Below are 22,110 nucleotides of genomic sequence, written 5' to 3' on the forward strand. Positions count from 1 at the left end.
GTACCTAAGGTAGACGTCCCGGTGGCCAAAGTAGCCAAGAGGACGACTCTTCCCTTTGAAGACGCCGCACAGTTAAAAGACCCCATGGATCGCAAGGTGGAGGGCCTTCGAAAGAAATCATGGGAGGCAGCGGCAAACATACTTAGGCCAGGGATCGCAGCCACTTGTGTGGCACGGACCCTGGGGGTATGGTTAGAACAGCTAGAGCTTCACCTAACCAATAAGACGCCGAGGGAGCAGATCCTAATCTCCCTTCCGATCCTGCGCATGGCAACTAACTTCCTAGCGGACGAAACTGTTAAACTTTCGGCGAAGGCCTCAGTCCGCTCTAACTCAGCCAGAAAGGTGTTATGGCTGAAATCATGGTCAGGCGACCTAGCCTCAAAAAATAAGCTATGCGCCCTCCCGTTCTACGGCCAGTTCTTGTTCGGACCGGACCTAGACAAAATTTTAGAGAAAGCAGCCGACAGTAAGAAGGGGTTCCCCGAAGAAAAACCACAGAGAGGGAAGACCTTCTTCCGGGCTCCAATGCAACAGCCCGAGGCCTACCGAGGCAAGGGCAAGACAGGCCGCTGGAGTTACCCCAAGGGGGGCAGAGGAAGGAATATCCTCTTCAACCCCCACCAGGGAGAGCCGAAGCAGAGACCCTGACGCCATCCCCGTAGGGGCAAGGCTGGGGAACTTTGTGGATCAATGGGCCGCAATCTGAGAGGGCCCATGGATCCCAAAGATCTTACAGCAGGGATACCAGATAGAGCTGGTGTCCCTCCCCAGAAGAAAATTCGTTATCATGGGAGGCTCAAAAAGACAGTTACACCTAGCGTGCGCGACTTGCAACAACTAAATGCAATATCCCCGTACCGCAAAACGAGGAAACCCAGGGCCATTATTCCAGGCTCTTCCTAGTAAGAAAACCCTGCGGAAAACATCGGTTGATAGTAAATCTGAAACCCCTGAATACCTGCGTCCGATACAGAAAATTCAAAATGGAAACCATCTCCTCAACGATAAAGTTGATTCCCAGAGGAGGCTACATGGCATCCATCGATTTAAAGGACGCTTATTTCCACGTACTGATCCACAAGGGGTCCCAGAAATACCTAAGGTTTGCAGTGGACATGGGCAAAGGAATAGAGCACCACCAATTCAGATGCCTGCCCTTTGGGATATCCTCTGCACCCAGAATCTTTACCAAAATTATTGCAGAGGTAGCCGCCTACCTGAGGAAAAAATCGGTCCTAATAGTACCCTACCTGGACGATATTTTGATAATAGCAGAGTCCAGGGATCTCCTAACAAAACACCTGGAGATAGTGCTAGAGCTTCTCCAATCGTTAGGATGGATCATAAACTGGGAAAAATCCAGCCTAGATCCCGACAAACAGAAGACGTGTCTGGGAATAACGCTCAACTCAGAATCGCAATGCTCCTACCTACCCGGGGAGAAAATACAAAAAATCCGAAGAATAGTCAAAACCTTCCTACGAAGACGATTTTGCACAATTCGGGAAGCAATGTCTCTCCTGGAAAACTTGACATCATGCATTCCAGGGGTGGCATGGGCCCAGGCCCACACCAGAGCCCTGCAGGCCTTAGTCCTATCCTCGTGGGACAAAAGGCACTACTCCCTAGGAGCAAGAATGTACATCCCAGGCGGGGTGAAAACATCCCTGCGTTGCTGGGCATCCCCAGAGAACCTGCGGAAAGGTGTTCACTGGCTACAAAACCCAGCCACCCACATCACAACGGATGCAAGCACCTGGGGATGGGGAGCGCATGTGGGGAACCAGTTCTTTCAGGGCCCCTGGCCTCAGAGGACAAAAGAACAGTCCTCAAATTACAGAGAACTACAGGCAGTATGGCAGGTTCTACAGCAGTTGGGGAACTCGCTACAGAACCGACATATAAAGATACTGTCAGACAATATCACCGCGGTCGCCTATATACGACACCAAGGGGGCACAAGATCTCCCGCCCTGCAAAGCATCACACAGAAAATTTTTCACTGGGCAGAAGGCCGGATCCTCTCGATCACGCCAACCCACCTGAAGGGGACGTTAAACCAAAAAGCGGACTTCCTCAGCAGGAGGCAAATAGACCCAGGAGAATGGTCCCTCTCCCTAGAGGCATTCAGAATCCTGACCAACCAGTGGGGGACCCCACAGTTGGACCTCTTCGCAACCAAGGAGAACGCCAAAGTAGGCAACTTCTTCTCCCTCCGGCCAGGGGATCGTCCGACAGCAGTAGATGCCCTAGGCCGGGACTGGGGACAAGGGCTGGTGTACGCCTTCCCTCCTATACCACTGATCCCCAGGGTTCTACAGCATTTCAGAACCCAGGTATGCACACTAGTCCTGGTGACCCCCTTCTGGCCGAAAAGAAGCTGGTTCGGTCCTCTAGCAACATTGAGCGTCCAGGACCCAGTCACCTTGCCTACCTGGACAGATCACCTTGCCTACCTGGACAGATCTCCTATCGCAGGGGCCACTGAACCACCCAGGCCTAGACAAACTCCATTTAACGGCATGGCTCTTGAGGAATCCTCACTAAGAGAGAAGGGATTCTCAGAGAGAGTAGTAGAAATCTTAATGTCCAGTAGAAAAAAGACGACCCACCGGATCTACCAGAAGGTTTGGAGAAGGTTTTCCTCATGGAGACAGGGAAGGGATCGCGGGGAGTCTATCCCTGACACTCCGCTAATCTTAGAGTTCTTGCAGGAGGGCCTAGAGATGGGCCTCTCTCCAAGTACCCTAAAGGTCCAGGTCTCAGCCCTTAGCGCCATATGTGACACAAAGTTTGCAGACAACAGATGGGTCAACGGGTTCCTAGCAGCAGCAACTAGATTGCGACCTAGGCCCATAAATCTTTTTCCAGACTGGAACCTTAATTGGGCTCTAAGGGCCATGACAGCGGCACTGTTCGAACCGATCGAGGCACTACCCATAAAAATGCTTACAATCAAAACCATCTTTTTAGTAGCCATCACCTCCGCAAGACGGGTTAGCGAGCTACAGGCCTTGTCCATCCGCCACCTGTTCATGAAAATCGCAGACACCAAACTAGTATTTAAAACGGACCCTGCTTTTTTGCCAAAGGTAGTATCAGAGTTTCATAGGTCCCAGGATATAATAATCCCCTCATTTTTCAGTAATCCAAAGAACGAGGAAGAAAAAACCCTAAGCTGCCTGGACGTTAGGAGAGCAGTCCTAGGCTACATAGATGCAACAAGCCACTGGAGACGGGACGACAACTTGTTCGTCCAGTTCAGTGGCCCAAATAAAGGTAGCAAAGCAGCAAAAAACTCCATAGCCAGGTGGATCCGCCTGGCCATCATAGAATCCTATAAGGCCCTCGGGAAGGAAATCCCGTTAGCTCTTAAAGCCCATTCCACAAGGGCAGTAGCATCCTCATGGGCCGAACACAGCTCAGCCTCGGTTGAACAGATATGCAAGGCCGCAGTCTGGAAGAAACCCCATACGTTCGTGAAACACTATAGGGTAAAAGTGCAGCAGGATGAGGACATGGCCTTCGGCCGCAAGGTCCTCTCGGCAGCAATCCCACCCTAAGAAAACTTTAGTTGGTACGTCTCAATTGGTGCTGTCGTGGAAACGACTGGGGGAAAAAATGGATTATATCTACCCGATAATCGGGTTTCCAGTAGTCTCCACGACGGCACCCGTACCTTCCCCCCCCTAAGAAAGTAGTATAGTATATAATTTCAAAAAAAACCCCGGTTAAGGGAAGAATTTTAAGTTGAGCTCCTGCCCCGGCAATTCGTTAGAATCCACTGAGGAAAGTGGGGAAGGGGGGGAGCTTTTAACCTCTCAGTATGTTCCTGTCCTATCAGGAGGAGGCAATCTCAATTGGTGCTCTCGTGGAGACTACTGGAAACCCGATTATCGGGTAGGTATAATCTATTTTTTTTTTTAATTTTTTTTTTTATGTAGCACTCTGCAAAATGCAGTGGTTTTTGGCGGGTATTGAAAAATGCTGGCAAGAATATTTTCAAAAAATAGAAATGTTTTTTTTTTTTTTTTTTTTTTGTCAACAAAAAATGCAAATTGAATGAACATAAGAAATCTAAATCAAATCAATATTTGGTGCGATCGCCCTTTGCCTTCAAAACGCCATCAATTCTTCCAGCTACACTTGCACAAAGTCAGGGATTTTGTAGGATTATAGTCCGTTGTATAATTGACCAGTTAAACCAAACAGATAATGTAATTATTTTCATATGTAGGTTGAAACAACTGTGTTAGAGGCTAAAAACTGGGCGAAGAACAGTCAAACTATGCTACAAAGGTAAGGTTGTGGAAGACAGTTTCATGTCAAAAAGAAATATTAACACTTATTTTTGAAAGCATTCTGACTTTGCAGCATGTTTTTCCATACATACCTAGCTTTCGCATACTACTGTATGTATATGTAAATTAAAAGCAGCTGTAAAGCATGGAGAGGACTGGCCTACAGCGTTTCCAAGAATCAGATACAACTGAACGGATAGAATTGGAAATTAAAAAAAAAAGAAAATTTTATATACATTTTTTTTTTTTACTTTCCAATTCTATCCGTTCAGTTGTGTCTGACTCTTGGATACTCTGTAGGCCAGTCCTCTCCATGCTTCTCTATTCTTTATGGCTGCTTTTAATTGCCTGATGTCTATTCCCATGTCCTTCTTGATGGTGTCCAGCCAATGTGTCATTTTTCTTCTCTGTTTCCTTTTACCACTGACCATTCCAAGTAGCATCTCTTTTTCCAGCGTATTCGCCCTCATCACCGGTCCAATGTATGTCAGTCTCTGTCTGGTGATCTTGCCTCCCAGGAACACCTCAGGGTTGATACGGTCCAGGACAACTTTGTTGGTGACCCTAGCTGTCTAGGCAATTCGTAGAAGTTTTTTCCAACAGCACAGCTCGAAAGCGTCAATTTTTCTTCTGTCTGCTACCCTCAATTTCCACGTCTCACAGCCATATGTTGCAATTGGTGTTCTGGACTGAGAGTGTGGCATCACTGTGCTAAACAACCAGCCTGGCTTTGGGACCAGACCTGGTGTGCTTGGCAGCTGACTCCAGTAGTGAGTGGTACTGTACAAGACAATATCAGATGAGAAGTCTAGCCCTTAGCTGATCAGGAAGATGAGAAGACCCCTGCCTGCAAACTGGGCGATTGTCCTGATGAGGATGGCCTCGCTCTAGAACCTTGGGGCTGACTATCCCTGACAGGACACAAGTACGAAGTACTGAACACATGGTACGTCAAACACAGGACTGACTCCCACAGACAGGAATGAGACAAAGACTGAAAGGAAAATGGACAAACATACACAAGCAAAAGCACAAGGCAAAGAACCTACAGAATAAACAGATACAAGTACAGGATCAAACAGACAAAGCAGACCTGAGACACACAACCTAGAAATGCTTAGTGTCAGAGACAAACAAACATCAAACACACCTCAATTCTCAGGTAAGGAGTAAGTGCCTCAGCGCAGCTTAAAACGAAAGTAATGCCCATTACCCCACAGCTGGGCTGAGAGCCAGAAAATTGGCTAACTCAGTACTGGAAGAAAACAGACATATAGAGTCTATACACACAGGAGGAATAGAGCGATGCTCGCGTCTGCCCAGAACCATAAGTGGACGGCAGACACAGTTAGCAGACCTAAAAAATTTTTTATGTTGGATATGTAATGGCATAGTTTATTCAATAAAGAAAAGCATATCCTTTTTAGAGAATTACCGGCTGTGTTTTCCTTTTGGAGATTCGTTTGATGGGTGACTAAGACATCCTTGCACTTCCAAACTGGGTCCATGCTCACCATGGCCGTACACCGCAGTGCTAATCAATGCTTTATCTTACCTGTCGAACTGCCACTATGATTGATAAGGGACCCAAGGAATATGAAACTATTAACTACTTCAATTTCCTTAATGTTGACCTTTATGTGGACTTTCTTGTTGGCAATGCTCTTGAACTTTGTCTTGATGTTCAGGTAATGTCCTATCTTCTCACTTTCTTCTTTTAGCTTGACGATCAGCGTCTTCAGATGCTTTGTTGTCTCTGCTACCAGGGTCTTATCGTCTGCGTATCTTAGATTACTGATGGTTCTTCCACCTATTTTCAACCCAAAACCTTGATCATTTAAGTCAAGCTGCATCCTGATCACTACCGCATATAGATTGAAAATAAAGGAAAGAGGATGCATCCTTGTCTTGTGCCCTTTTTGATCTTCAACCATACCTGGTATGTACGCCCATACCAGGCTCTCACTGGGACTTCCTGATTGTTGTAGAGGGACCTGATCAATGTGATTAGGTGTGCTGTGGTACTCCTACCTCTCTTAGTGCTTCCCAAAGCTTAACATTATCAATGCAATTAAAAGCCTTGGTGTAATCAATGAAACACAGGTAGAGCTTCTTCTGATACACACTTGCCTTTTCCATGATCCATCTCAGGTTTGCGATGTGGTCATAAGTCCCTTTGCTCTTGCTTCAGAATCCAGCTTGAAGATCAGGAAGTTCCTGGTCAAGGAAATTCCCGAAGCACTTCTGGATTTTTTTCAGAAGCAGCTTGCTAGTGTGGGGAAATCGGAGCAATTGTTGTATAGTTTCCATAGTCCTTGACATCACCCTTCTTTGGCAATGAGATGAAAACTGATCTTTTCCAATCCTCTGTCCATGTACAGGTCCTCCTGATTGTGTGGTATAGTGTTGCAAGTGCAGCTCTTGGGACTGCTTTGAGCAGCTCTTCCAGGGATTCTATCGATGTCGGTTGCTTTGCTGTTTGGCAGCTGTCTCATCGCCCACTCCACTTTTCAGCAGGTCTAGTTCCATATCCTCTTGGCCCCCATGCTACTCTGGGTGATCACTGCTGCAGCCAGCGTATAGTTCTTCTGTACATTGTCTTCACCTCTTCTTGATGTCTTGTGGCCGCTGATTTAATTCTCGTCATGTTCCTTGATGGCTTGTTTAAAAAATAAATAAATAAAATTTAAACATCTTATTTATTTGTCTTCAAAATATTTTGTGACCGTGTTCAGTGACGAGGGGACTCCCCGCAGGGAATATTTGCACGCACCATGGACCTGAGCAGTGCGCGCATGTCCTATCTTTTGTAGGTGTGCGCATTTGCACGCCTGTAAAACACGGACATGTGAACACATTATAGGGAAAGCAATGGCTCAAATAGATGCGCGGGTTTTGTGCGCACCCATGTACGTGTGAACACACGCTCGTCCGAACGAGGCCTAAGGCCTCACATCCATGGGTGGATTTGATTTGCGGAATCCGCGTGGAAGATCTGCAAATCAAGCCGCACATAGGGATACATGGGTATCCGCAAATGCATTACAGCATGCGGATTTGTTTTGCGGACCTTTTTGTTACGGAAAACAAATCGCAGCATGCTCCATTTTTGCTGCGGATCCCACATGGACGGCTTCCAATGAAGTCAATGGAAGCCGTCCGATCTGCGCGCTGTACGCCATTCAATTGCGGAAGGGCAATTGATACCATGGAAAGCAGGAGTTAAAAGAAAAAAAGAGTACGCATCTGTGCAGCGCTCAGGCTGGTGCTTCCGCGCACATCCGCAATGAAAAAGAAAGAAGATCTGGATGGAACGCAGGAGACCTGCACAGGACTCGTACAGGTAAATGTGTCCTCGGACGCAGGCAGGGTGTGTATGTGTTGTCCGGGGTTTTTACAAGGCTGATTTGCAGTTTGCATTATCTCTATATGTATTTTGATGAAAACTAGAGAGAAGTAGGAAAGCTCTATTTAGGGACGGCTTTATATATTTTTTTTTATCTTCTGGATCCAATTTTGTTTTTGGCAAAGATAAAATATGGACAGAAATCACAAGACTTATTCTAATTAAGGAAGTATAGGCTGCGTTAGTTCATTTACTTGTTCGCTCTAGGGGGGGACAGGCTATGCAGGTCATCTGGTTCATACACTGATTTCTACATATGGGTTTAAAGGGGTTGTCTCACCCCTTTCAGAATGCAGTCCATCAGCATACCTGGCAAACATCTCCGATATCTTTATGAGAAATGCACACGAATATGCGAGACACTCAGTGTTTTCACTTTTGTCTTTTTTTTTTTTTTTTTCCAGTTCTCATGTACTGTGATGTATCAGCAAGGTGTGTATTCTTTATGATGTCTGCTGTTACTGTATATTTGTCTTTTGGCTAAATAAACGTTCCTTTAAAAAAAAAACATCTCCGATATCTCGCACTTGGAAGCTATCCCGAAATATACTGTATATACTCGAGTATAAGCCTAGTTTTTCAGCACATTTTTTTTTGTGCTGAAAAAGCCCCCCTCGGCTTATACTCAAGTCAGGGAAGGCTTAAAAAAACCCTCCATACTCCCCTCCCAGCCGGTGTCTGTAGCTCCAGTGGCATTGCGGCAGGCTGCTTGAATTCTCTCCGCTATCATCCCCCACCGTCCTCTTTTGCTTGGCTCTGTCATCCCCTGCCGTCAGCGCTGTGTAAGTAAGAGCTGTAATTGGATCAAGTGTCAGCCAATCACAGCCGGTGCTCGATCATTCACAGCCAATCAAGCTGCTTTAGAATTCTCCCCGCTGTCATCTCCCTGCTCGGCTTTCACATCCCCTGCCGTCAGTGCTGTGTAAGTAAGCACTGTAATTGGATCGAGCACTCAATCCAATCACAGCGCTTACTTACACAGCACTGACAGAGCTGAGGACAGAGGGGGATGACAGCGGGGGGAAATCAAGCAGCTTGTCACACAGATGTCAGCTGGGAGGTGAGTATGGAGGTTTTTTTTTACTTAGTATAAGCTCGGCTTATACTCGAGTCAATAAGTTTTCCCAGTTTTTTGTGGTGAAACTTATTGTCCTGGCTTATACTCTGGTCGGCTAATACTCGAGTATATACAGTAACTTGTTGTCCAACAATGTTTCCGTAATTCCTATTCACTTCTATGGGAGTTTTGGAAACAGTGTAACATAGCTGTTTCCATACTCCCAGCCACCCTAGCCATAGCTTACCGAGAGGTAGTCTCATCTCGGCCATTGTGGCCCTGTTAACTGCTGTAGACAGAATACTCTTGGAAGCAGAAAACATTGGAAATACTGGAATGATGATTACAGCAAATAATGAAGGTTGAAAATTGAGTATTGAGTCCTGCTCAAGAACATATGGCATACAGGAAGACGAGGTGGGTAAGAGCAGCAGAGGTATTGCAGTAAATCATGATTAGAGCAGAGGGATTATCAAGGGAAGTATTTGAAGACCAGGTTAGAAAGGACAACATGATACAATGATGCACGAGTGACTGTGAAGACTTGGATTTGATCTGAGAGGAAATGAGAAGCAGAAAGGATTTGTATAGTGAAGTACTGGATGAAATGTTCTTTGATAAGTGAATGAGTTTGGCATCCCTACTTGGTGAAGAATGAAGTGGGTAATAGCTGTCAAGGAAATACCACCAGCAGTTTGTACATTCCATACAATGCACTATGGGGGAGTTCACTAAACTTTAAGGAAACTGTAAGCAGAGAGGCTTATACTGACAAGTCGATGATCTATATGTGGACCGTCCCACATAATTCTAAAAGGAGTTGTCTGACATTAAAAAAAGACAGTAGACCCTGCTATGAAATAGAGAAAAAACCCTATACTCCGCTTTTAAATGGTCTTCCTCTCCAGCTCCACCGGTACAGTCCCAGCCGGTATGGTCCCATGTGTGCTTGTAGAAAATATGCCGTTTATTGATTAGATGACTGCTCAGCCAATCACTGGCTTTAGTGATCATGTGTCAGTTATACAAACATAATTGCTGAAGTAGTGATTAGCTGTGTGGTCATATGAATGATGACCACTGCAGGCACGTCTGGGATCCAACTGGTGGGGACCAAAATGGCAGCGGTGGGCCGAGGGAGCCATTTACAAAGTGAGTATAGTTTTTGTTTTTCTCTTTATACAGCTGTCTGGCTTTTATTTTGTGCCATTTCGGATAACTCCTTCAAAGGAAAAGGCTGCTTTAAATTACACCACGCCACTATAAAATCTCAATACGTTTTTGAGTAATGGTGGTTTCACATCTGCTTTTCTGCTGTATTTGGTGAGCAGGAAAGGGGATTCTCCCGTGGCCTGAATAGTTCCGTCTCTAGAGGGTACCCAACAGTGCCAGATGGACCCCATTAACTACAACAGGTTCCCCCCAACTGCCTGGTTTTTGGACAGAGGAAAAAAAATGCATGCGGCGGTTTTTTCTTCCAGTATTTTCAGCCAGATCTCCAACAGAACCTACGGCCGCAGGTTCCAACGATGATGTGAAACCGTCCAAAGTCTGAATGTTTGGTTTTTTTTTTTATTGCTGTCATGAACCCGTCATGTTCACAATGCCGTACAATCTGTGGCTGGCATGTTGTGGAGCAGATTGATATATAGATTTGTGGTAAAAGATTCAGTAAGACTTTTAATTTTTTTTAATTGTAGTTCTTGCTCATTCTGGATTTAGGAGTACAGTGGGCGGTCTAATTCAATGATTGACTGCCTTCCCTGTGGACATAAAAAAATATTAGCCAATCACTGAATAGGTCCGCCCATAGGACTCCTAAACAGGAATTAAAATGAAAAAAATTCAGTTCTACTGAATCTTATCCCCATGTAACGATATATCAGTCTGCTCAACTCTTCCTGCTGTATTATAGCAGATAACGGTAAATATAAACTCTATTGAATTTCTATGGTTTGTAATGACATTTTAAAAATGGATTAAACATAAATAATTTACATTTTCTATTGTGTTTGACATGAAAAAAACTAAAATTGTGTGGGAAAATACAAAAAAAATCTGTCACTAAAAAGAAAGCGATGGATCTAAAATGGATGGCCACCGAATCCCCTTCCATTACCGGGATGGAAAAAATTAGTCAATACTGTTCTACCTTATGAAAAGGTAATCTACTAAAACAGAGGATGCCCTATTAAATGTAACAAAATATGGGGTCCATGGTTGGATGCCTGTACCACTTTGCAACATAAATAATTATATATATTAACCATGAAACGCAAATAAAAACCAATGCAGACAGGTTTATTGTTTGGAAAATGTTTTGTTGATGTGTAAAGATTGCACAATGGACAATAAGAACTGTAAACAGCGATATGAGAGGGGTTTGGATATTGAAAGAAGTTCAATTGTCATTATGTACCAATGATGTATGGTATATGCCTATGCACCAATTATATGATGTGTTATAACTCGTTTCGTTTCAGTGAGTTGAAACGTAGCGACTAGCAATTAATGAACGATTTCTCGGTCAGTGACCTATCGAGTGAACAATGCTGTAAAGGAAATATAGGGATATAATCACAAACTGCAGCCTTGTTTCTGACATTTCTGTAACTACAAAAAGGCGCTGATGCATTTTAACCCCTTAATGACCATCCAGCCATCTTTTGACCACGTCCGTAAAGGGGCTTTAATCTGCAATGCTGTCATTAGACGCTCTGGCGGATCTTCGTGCTGGGGAAAGCTCTAATGGTGGGAACCGTAGAGACCTTCAATTCCCGCTCTTTAACCCTTTACAACCGCGGCATGTAAATGGCAGACAGAGGGAGGGGGCTCTGGCTGACTACATAATCTTTCTAATGCACTACTATAGAGATGTATTAGAAGAATCACAAAAGATGCAGATATTCAAGTTCCCTAGTGAAACAAAAATAAAGATATATAAAAAAAGTTAAAAAAAAATAATAACGTCAAAAGTTTCACCTTTCCCCCTTTACTATGTAAAAAAAAAAATAAAGATAAAAAAAAAATCACTCGTGGTATCGCTGCGTTCATAATGATCCAGAGAAAAAAATTGGTTCGTTATTTAACACGCACAATGCACACCATGAGCAAAAATACAAAACTCATAGCTAATTTTGCCTATCTCGCCTTACAAAAACAGAATAGAAAGTGATCAAAATGTTGCAAATGGTACCATTAAAAACTCTCTCCGCAAAAAACAAACTCCTCATATAACGCCGTTGACAAAAAAGAAAAATGGTAGCGGTCTTTCAATGCAGCAATAAACAAAATATACATTTTAAAAAAGTGTGAAAAAGTTGCAAAAAAAAAAGCCTATATAAATTTTGTAGTGGTGTAATCGTACTGACCTGCAGAATTATTTTATATATCATTTATACTACTGCACAGTGAGCGCCGTTAAAAATATAACAATCTGCAATTCTGGCGTGTTTTTTGTCTCCTCAAAATGTTAGGCCGAATGCCCACGGATGGATTTTCTCTGCAAAATTCGTGGCCAGATGCCCGCTGCGAATTCCGCAGCGATGTCCGTCCATAGACATGCTAGGTTAAAAGATTCTCTCTTGCCCACGAGTGGAAATCAACTGCGATTTTCCGCTCACGGGGGAGAATTCGCAGTATGTTCTATGCTATGCGGAAAATCAAAGACGGCTTCCATTGCAGTCAATGGAAGCCGTCCGTCCCACTGTACTTCCGCTGTGAGCACTGCAGAAGTATCGCGGGAATCCACCTCATAGCCTAGCGCCGGCGCGTCATGCGCTGCACTGTGCATGCGCTCAGGCCGAGACACTTGCAGGGGATCCGGGCAGGTGAGTATGGGGTCTCTGGGGGGCATCGGATCTGATACCGCTGCGAGATCTCGCAGGCGGAATCGGACCCGGCCGTGGGCATGAGGCCTTATATGTTCCCAAAAATTGTATAAGTGAAGACTAGAGTTCATCCCTCAAAAAACAAGTCCTCATAGAGATCTGTTGATGGAAAAATAAAAATGCTATGTCTCTAAAAAAACCTTCAAACATTAGTTAGCCAGTAAGGCGCAAACAGGCTTCATCACTGAGGGCGAAATACACATGGACGTCTATCTCTCCCCTTATACCGGGTGCTAATCACGACCTATAGCGGGACAAAACCAAACCACTGATTTCAATGGGATTTCAGTGGTTTCGTTCTCACTATCAGGATTGTGAATACTACAGCCAAGTTAAGGATAGGATCTGCCCCCCCCCCCCCCCCCCCCTGCATATAGTGAATACATCCTGCGCTCTGGTGCGGAGTTTGAAAAGCGAGCGAAGGGGAAAAAAAATTTCCCATGTTCAGGCGCAACTACACTCCGTAGCGGCTAGCATAGTTGTGCCCATGGCAGTGTGTTGTCGCCCCACGGGGTTAATGACGCTGCTGCAGCATGTGCATGGATGTCTGTACGCCCCGTGGAGAGCAGACACTTGTATACTGTTCTGCAACAAATTTGCTGTGCGTGACTATACCCTTAGGGCTCATTCACACGGGAGTATGAGTACAACGCTGTGAGCCTCGCAGCGTTGTACTGATCGTAGCCCATTCGCTCTGCTGGCGGAGATCGTGTAGGCGCTGCGCATGCCGGGGACTCTGACGTCACGGACGTGTGCAGTGTGATTCCCTTTTTCAAATCCCCCGCTCTGTGTACAGCGGGGATCCGTATTACATGCTGCCCAGTCGCAGGCAATGCGAGGGAGCAGTGTTTCAATAGGCAGCCCTTAAAGTGCGCTGTATGAATCGCAGAGAAATGGGGCACGCTGCGATTTATTTCTCCTGCGCTTAAGGGCTCCCACAGACTTATGGTTTTTTTTTTTGTTGTTTTTTAACGCTGCTTTTTTTTTTTCTTTAATGCAATTGTCAATGGGACTTTCTAATGTTAAAAACGCATCGCAAGTTTCTTTGCGATTTTTGTGCGATGCGTTTTTAACATTAGAAAGTCCCATTGGCAATTGCGTTAAAAAAAATGCACCGTTAAAAAAACAAAACAAAAAAAAACGTAAGTGAGTGGGAGCCCTTAAGCGCAGGAGAAATAAATCGCAGCGTGCCCTATTTCTCTGCGATTCATACAGCGCCCTTTAAGGGCTGCCTATTGAAACGCTGCTCCCTCGCATTGCCTGCGACAGGGCAGCATGTAATACGGATCCCCGCTGTACACTAGTGTGCAGGGGCCCTTATATGGATGTCCCCTCGCAGCTCCAACGCAGGTGTCAATAAAAGAATGAAAGTCCATAGACTTTCATAGCCTCCATCACCACGTGGTACGCAAGGGAAATATGCGTGCGTAATAAGCGGTGACAATACGCCTGTGTGAATGAGCCCTTACGGCTCATGTCCACAGGCAAAATTCAATTGCGGAATCCGCACGGGGCACCTATGCGGACGATCCGCAGTTCAATATACCCGTATAGCGCTTCCACGTTCTGCATATGCAAGTACTCCCGCGTGAAGCCGGCCTAAAGTTACCTTTCGGGCTGAAAGACGGGCGCATTCACTAATATGCCTGCCGCCACTAAGAAAGAACAGCCCTGCCCTCAAAACTCCGTACGAGGAAGGTAAGGTAAGTCCTATCTTTCCTGGCGCGTGGTATTAGGCCGTCTGCACACCGGCGGGTCGGACCCCGCATGCGGGATTCCTGCAGCGGAGTTTGACCCGGTGCCCGGCCGGTGACCCCAGCTTCCTGCTCCGTATTCTCCTCTGCTGCGAATGTGACAGAACATGGCACATGCGCAATTAAGACGCCACCCCGTCGCTACGCGATTGCAGAATGATCGCGGGACGGACGGCTTCCATTGACTTCAATGGAAGCCGGCGGTGCGTAGCCCGCACAAAATCATGGTCGCCCAAAGAAGTCCTTACAAAACAGCTTGTAGCATATGGTCACCCAACCTGTTATCAGCTGACAGGGCACCTCATAATGGCTACTGCCCGCTACTAATTAGCATGCCAAGTGGCTACCACCTGCTTTATGTGTTTTAACACCCTGTGCCAGGGCACTGCCATAGACAAGACTGGCAGAGAACTGAAGACTCCCTGACCAGCCTGTCAGTCCCTGCGGCCTTGAGGGAGATGAAACCCTACCCTCATGTCTTATGTATGACCCTAGGAGCCGCCATGGGCACATATAAATAACCGCCGAGGAAGGGGCAGCCCGTGTGCCAGTGACAGGCGCGGGCAGCCGCCTCCTCACCGCGCGTGTCCCCGAGCCCCGGGAGCGCGCACCGCCGGCGCTGACATCACACAGCCTCAGCATGGCGCTCAAGGTGACTCCGACTAGCTGCTCTCGTTGCATAATAGCTTCTCCATGCTTTGCCAGTGTGTTTGCCCAGCTGGCCGCCATGCCAGAGGCCTCCTCAGCTCGGGGGGCGCTATGCATGCAATGCTGGGGGTGGTGCTGCGGGCCCCGCTCCACCGTGTGTTGTGCTGTCCTGCTTGCTTTCTGTGTGTCCTCTATGCCCATAGCCTGGCATGCCCTTACCTGTGTGCCAGGGGGGTGGTTGGCAGCTTGGTGTAAAATAATGGCTCCTGTGTGCAGCATGTTACCTCCACCGATGAGACTCGCGCAGATAGAGCGCGTCTAGACGGAACCATTAGTGTTCTAACGAGCGAATGATTATCGTTTAGTCTTAACGTACGCCGATGAACGATAATCGTTCGCCCCGTGTTCATTTTATGTAGCGTAAAAATCAAAGTTTGCACCCGCTTCTACAGTCAATGCGTACGATTTTGCGTGCGAACGAGCAACGCCGCATCTGCCTGTCTGAACGTGCGAACTCTGATGTCGTTCAAAGCATAAATGGGCTTGTCTTAAAGGGCCTCCGGTCAATCGATTAACGCTAATTGTTACGTAAACGGCACCCAGGTAGTCTTTATACCTGCGCTGACTTGTTAGAAAAGCGCATGTTGTATATTATTATTTATTTTTTTTTTACGATCATTCGCAGTCGTAAAAAAAGCAGTCAGGTGTTTGAAAGTTTAATGTATATACAGCAGGCCGTAGAGGGAGACACATTTGCGTAAGATAATTGCGTGTACATAGAAGCGTTTCTTAGAGGACGTCATAGGGCGCATTCACGCGGGTGTATATGCTGTCTGTATTCAGTCCGTACTTTTTACGGACTGAATACGGTTTGAGAGATTAAAGAGATAAACTTTTTTGCACGCGTGAAACACCCGCAAAATGTGACAAAACGAACCCGTTGATTTTAACAAGTTTCTTCTCGTGAGCATGTTTTTAGTGCGCAATTTCTGCCCGAGGGAAAAAATAGGACCTTCCCTATCTGTTGGCGTGTAACGCAGAAAGCTGCCATAGAAGTCTATGGCAGGTATCAAAAAAAAATCACGGTGAAGGGTGTGACAATCCTTGTTCATGCGCAAATACGCTACATTGCGGCAAGCGTATTACAGCATACGTTCGTCTGATGAAGCGTTTAATTAACTTACTGTATTCAGATTTTTTATGCGCATTAAAAAATAAAAAATCTCAGCATGTCCTATTGTGGTTCCAATCGCGTAGCAAAGTCTTAGGCCCAATGCCCACGGACGGATTATCACTGCAGAATTTGCGGACAGATGCGCGCCGTGAATTCCGCAGCAATATCCGTCCATAGACATGCAATGGTAAATGATTCTCACTGCCCATGAGCAGAAATCAACTGCGATTCTCCGTTCGCGGGGAAGAATCGAAGTATGTTCTATTCTCTGCGGAAAAACGCACGGACGGCTTCCATTGCAGTCAATGAAAGCCGTCCGTCCCGCGGCAAGTCACTGTGGATCCGCGTCATTGCTGGTGCGACGGCAGCGTCATGCACTGCGCATGCGTGCCGGCCAGGACGCTCGCCGTGGAACCTGAACAGGTGAGTATAGGGTCTCTGGCCTGTACTGGGTCTGATTTTTCGCGGTTGGAATCTGACCCGGCTACATTCACTTTTATGTGAGGCATGCATTGCGCTCCTCAGGCGCGTGCTTTATGTACATCAGAGGGTTGCACGTGTTTCCGTTGATTTCAATGGGAAACCTCATATTGCACTTGCGTGCCCATCACACAACTTGCGGGTTGCATGCAGTGTCTATAAGGGTGGTTTCACACAGACGATACAAACACGTGATTTTTGCATGATGCGACAATGAGTAAAAACGCTGGATTGTGAAACAAATAATTTTGAATGGTTTTCTTCACGTTTGCGATGTTTTCACTCATGAGTTTTGCGTTTTTTGTTTTTTTTATCACAACGCACAAACTTGCATTTTTTGTTCAATGCGTTTTTGAAAGTACAATTGACGTTCATGTGGCAAAATTGCGCTCAAGAGTCGCAAGCGGCAGCAATGGTTTTTGCAAGAAAAAGCAGCACAGACACTAAAAATCGCAGGAACAAAGACCCGATTTTGCCGCTATTTTTTTTTCGCAGTGATATTGTGAACACCCGTGTGAAACAACCCTAAGGCCTCATGTCCACGGCTAAAATGTAATTTAAAATCCGCAGCGTGATCCGCGCCCCATAGGGATGCATTGGACACCCGCAGGTAGTTAAATACCTGCGGATGTCATTTTCCCCTGAGGCGCGGATTGCGTGTGTGGTAAAACAGCCAAGGCATGCTCCATTTTAGTGCGGGTCTCCCGCAGGCTTCTATTGAAGCCTATGGAAGCCATCGGGATCCGCGGCACACCCGCAGCTGAATTTCTGCTCTCCGGTGCGGGAGAGCAGGAGTTTAAAAAAAAATGGAGTGCCCGGCGCATGCGCGCGGCATGCTGACAGCGTGCTGAGCACATCCGCCAGGCTGAAGAAAGAAGATCCGGCCGTGACTGAGGGAAGATCCGCAGCGTCCGGACAGGTAAGTTAATCTTTTAAGCCCTCATGTCCGCAGGAAAGGAGGGACCCGCTGCGGGACTCTGCATGAAGAATCCACTGCAGGCCTGATTTTCCCCGTGGACATGAGGCCTTAAGGTCCCATCGAAAACGATTGGCGTGGTGTTCCACTGGAACTCCAAAAGATGGAACATGCAGTGAATAAAATGCTCATGCGAATAAGTCCATTTAAAAGAATGGAGTTCATATTTGTTCGTTGCGTGACGCAGAAAACTCGCTTGAGATTCTTGCCTGTGTGAATGTAGCGTAATGGGTTGAAAAACTCGGCTTGATTTCGTGCTCGGCAACCTGCGTTTTACCCGCGGATGCGAGGCAATTTTCAAGGAATAACGCCTCACATGGCTTCTGTGAAATTCCGATCCTCTGGCGTGAGTTTCACGTGCGATAAAGGATTGGAAGCTTTTCCCACTGATTTCAATGGAAAACCGCACATAGAACGGCAAAAAATAGAACATATGTATGACTCCATTTAAAGGGACGGTGTTCATATTTGCGCTTCTTTTGTGTGACGTGTCACTTCTTGATGCGGAAAGATGATTTTCTGGATCTGAATTGCGCAGGTAGATTTTGGCCATTGACAGGACAAATAATGCATGTGCATCCGCACCAAAAACCGTGACAGATGGCTTAGGATTTTGACATGAACATGCAAAATTCAGCAGCAAACTCTGCAGGGTGCATTCACATGTGACTGATTTGCTGCAGATTTTATTGCAGATCTGCCGCAGTTTTCACGCCTGCAATTTGAATTCAATTGAAAAGGTGAAAACTGCAATGTAATCTGCAGCAAATCCGTGATGTGTGAACACACCCTTAAATGGAAACGCAGTTATAAAAGACTGAGGCCACTTTCACATGCACACAAACATGAACCCCCTACTTTTGAATGGGGTCATAGGCATACAAATCGCGGCATGTCCTATCTTTGGGCGTTCCCTCACATTGCATGGCCCATTGTTTTCAACTTTTGATCAGTGGAGGTCCAGCTGCTGAGAAGACCACTGATCGCTGGAGCGAAGCAGCAGACGTTCTCAGCTGAGCGCCATCTCTGCTCGCTGGCTGCAAATGGACTCTCAAACTTTCTATCATATGTCAAAGGTTTTTTTGAAAGTGCAAAACTTTACAGGGGTTTTCTGAGACTCACATATTAATGACCTATCCTTAGGCCAGTCTGTAGGGACATCCCCAACTAGTAACACCCAGATGTCAATTTATTCATAAGAATTGTTAAATTACGGGGAATGTAAGTTTTTCCCGAAACAGACAAGTCACAAGCGGTGACAGATCCTTTTTAAATCCCTCTTTTCAGAGTCCCATACCCATGCTCTCCCATAAACTTGTATAGAAAAACGCGCACATGGGGCTCTGAAAAGTCAGATTTTCAGCGCTGTGCGATCTTCAGAGGGCGACAGTGCTGACTTTAGGTCATCAGTATATTAGTCTGGAAAACCCCTTCAATGTTTTTCGCCTTTTGGAAATATAATAAATATAATATAAGTGATAATGATAATCAGCCAAGAATGCCCCATACACACAGTGCGAGACATTTCATTTCAGGAATTTCTATTGCTGATATCCAGTACCATTACCCATATATTATTATGGGGAGGTAGGGGATCTTCAGGTCGGTGGCCTATGAGGTCCATACAGCTTCAAAAGCTGTCAGCCAGATGCTCGTTGACCCGACAGCTATTTTCCCGCTATCTGACTGTTTGTTTTCATGGGGCCAGTGGAGAATGCCACAGCCGGGCAGATCTGGTGGCGGCCTATCGCCAGGGAGAACAAAAGGATTGGGAATTTAAATTCAAAGTTTCCCGCCAACATTATCTGCACATACCACAATTGTCTGGTTCTGCCAAATCATCGGGCTCGGACAACTCTTGCCTAATATGTATGAGCACCTTTAAATCTGGGGATGATCCTGTGTCTCTTCTGATCTGAACCCCACTATATTAACCAGAGCCAAGAGCTTGCCCGTCCGGCCCGGCCCATTGTAATGTTCAATTCTTTCTTTACCATTGAGCAAATTACTGATGGCTAAGGGGTTGTTGTTAAAGAAGTAGTACCACAAACACCTGACTAATTGTGTATTAATGTTTATTGCAGTTTACCAAAAGAGCTGATCCCAATGAGTTGAAGGCTATCTTTCTGAAGGTAAGGAAACTGTTAAACATTTTTATTAGCATTAGGGTGGTTTCACATCTTGTTTTGGGGAGCAGGAAAGGGGAGTCCCCACGGCCAGATGGTTCAGTCTCTGGATGAAACCAGACAATACTGGGCTGACCCCATTAACTAAAATGGGGGCCACCCACTTTCCATCCAGCCGCCCGCCTTAGTACCTAACGTACAAGTAGTACACATACCCATGATGATACATTTAACATCTTTATTTCAATATAATTGAAAAGGATAGCCATACACATACAGAAGGGGCAGGTGGCCATAGCACCATCTAAACAGAGTTAAATACAATCAGTGGACCAAACAGAAGTATATGTAATACATCCCTTATTATGGAGCTGTAGAGACTCCATGTGCTGCCGTATAGCGGACATCATTTTACCTTACGTTTTATATAGTACCTAAACACCTCATGTATTATTGGTGTTTCTTAAAGGCTCCGATATAACATAAGTACAAAGCCCCCACCAATATTGTCTTTAAGTGTGCCTTTATTAGAGTTTAGCTCTTTAAGTTGTAATTAATTATAACTAAATTGAAATCAATAGGAGCGCCGTGCTGCTTTGGCACTTCCCGCTTCTCTGCTGGTCATGACGTCACATCTAGAGTTGAGTGAACATACTCTGCCGAGCTTGATGCTCGTTCGAGTATTAGCGTACTCGATGGTGCTCGTTACTGGAACGAGCATCAAGCCGTGTTCGACCCAGTTTTTGGCTCCTCCCTGCTGTGAGAGAGAGAGAGAGAGAGACCGACCTAGGGAAAAAAAAAAAGCTCTGCACCTGACGTCCCACATACAAAAATGCTCGAGTCTCCCATTGTAGTCAATGGGGTTCGTTACTCGAGTAGAGCTCTCTAATTTTACGAAAAGCTCGACTCAAATAACGCGGACCTGAGCATTTGGGTGCTCGCTCATCTCTAGTCACATCCCGTAGAGAAGCAGGAAGTGCCATAGTAGTGTGGCGCTTCCATTGATTTCAGTGGGAGTGTAGCCGGCACTGGCACTTTTTCCACTGTCCATTGATGACAAAGTCCCGCCCGCAGCACTGGACAATGGGCTGGATGATCAGCTGATGGATGGGGGGTTCTGAGCAGCTAACCCTTGTCCATCAATTACTGATGACCTATCCAGAGGATAGGGCTTGACAACTCATTTTAAAGGGACCCTGTCATCACTTTTTGAGTCCCATAAACTGTTAGGCGGCTCAAAGGTAAGTTAACAGTGATCTGGATAGCCGTGTCTCATACTCACTGGGTGCCACGTTCCGACTTGACTCTTCTCAACCGGCTGTGTGCACATGCTCTGCCTTTCTGTGGCAGAATGCGTGCACACAGCCGGCTGAGAAGAGTCAAGCTGTGTGCGTGCACCGAAGCGGTAGACCCAGTGAGTGTCAGACACAGCTCCCCAGACTCCCTGTCCCCTCACTTTCGAACCCCATAGCGTAGTTCATGATGCTCAAAGGTGATGACAGGTCCTCTTTAATAGTAAAACTATATTGGTGCAGAGTATTAAGGCAGCAGAAATGCAGTCCTAAGCTCTCACTCACGACCTGAAGGTTGTGAGTTCAATCACTGCATGGTTCAGGTACCCGACTCAAGGTTGACTAAGCCTACCATGCTTCCGAGGTCGGTAAAATGAGTACCCAGCTTGGTGGGGGGTAATAAATAAATTACCTGAAAGCGCTGCAGAATAAGTTGGTGCTATACAAATACCAAGACTGATTTTATTTCTTAGATTTGCATTGTCCTTTATATTTTTATATGTAGCACAGATTTAGATCTGTCTTGCTTGAATAAGCCCCAATATTCTCTATTTAATTTGCTTGTCGTTTCCAGTAATTTCCATTGCATGAGCCGCACAGGTTTGCCAACACACCCTCATGCGGTAACATGTTATTAACCGGTTTCACCACTTTGATAGTACAGTGTGATGCTGGCCCACATACCTCCGAGGTCTTATGCAACCTGACACTCTGCCCGTGGCTTATCCTCCTCTGAATGAAGGACAACTGAATGTTGCATCATTACAAAGCTTTTATAGAAAATTAGCCTGGATTTATAGATGGTACATGGATGGATCAGTGATCAAAACATCCAGAGATAATGGCTAAAATACTGTATTATTTCTTAATTTGGAATAATTGCAATGCAAGCTTGTGTTACAGTAACTCTTATATAACTCTTGGTTCTAGTTCTGACGCTTCCAATTTTTCTTGGCGGGGGACTTCTCTTTCAGCGTCCTGGATTTGTTTGAAGTTTTATATA

General features: G+C 45.7%; 1 protein-coding gene across 1 annotated transcript in view; it reads left to right on the forward strand.

Annotated features, from left to right (window-relative positions):
- Positions 1-14,982: 14,982 nt before the first annotated feature.
- Positions 14,983-22,110, forward strand: part of SLC25A12 (solute carrier family 25 member 12) — a 144,108-nt gene continuing 136,980 nt past the window's right edge. Inside the window, exons 1-2 of the mRNA XM_066575859.1 lie at positions 14,983-15,063; positions 19,774-19,821. Of these exons, the coding sequence (XP_066431956.1) occupies positions 15,052-15,063; positions 19,774-19,821 (60 nt within the window). The 5' untranslated portion in view covers positions 14,983-15,051. The remainder of the gene's footprint in view (positions 15,064-19,773; positions 19,822-22,110) is intronic.

This window comes from Eleutherodactylus coqui, chromosome 8 (assembly GCF_035609145.1).
Source record: "Eleutherodactylus coqui strain aEleCoq1 chromosome 8, aEleCoq1.hap1, whole genome shotgun sequence".
NCBI classification, from domain to species: Eukaryota; Metazoa; Chordata; class Amphibia; order Anura; family Eleutherodactylidae; genus Eleutherodactylus; species Eleutherodactylus coqui.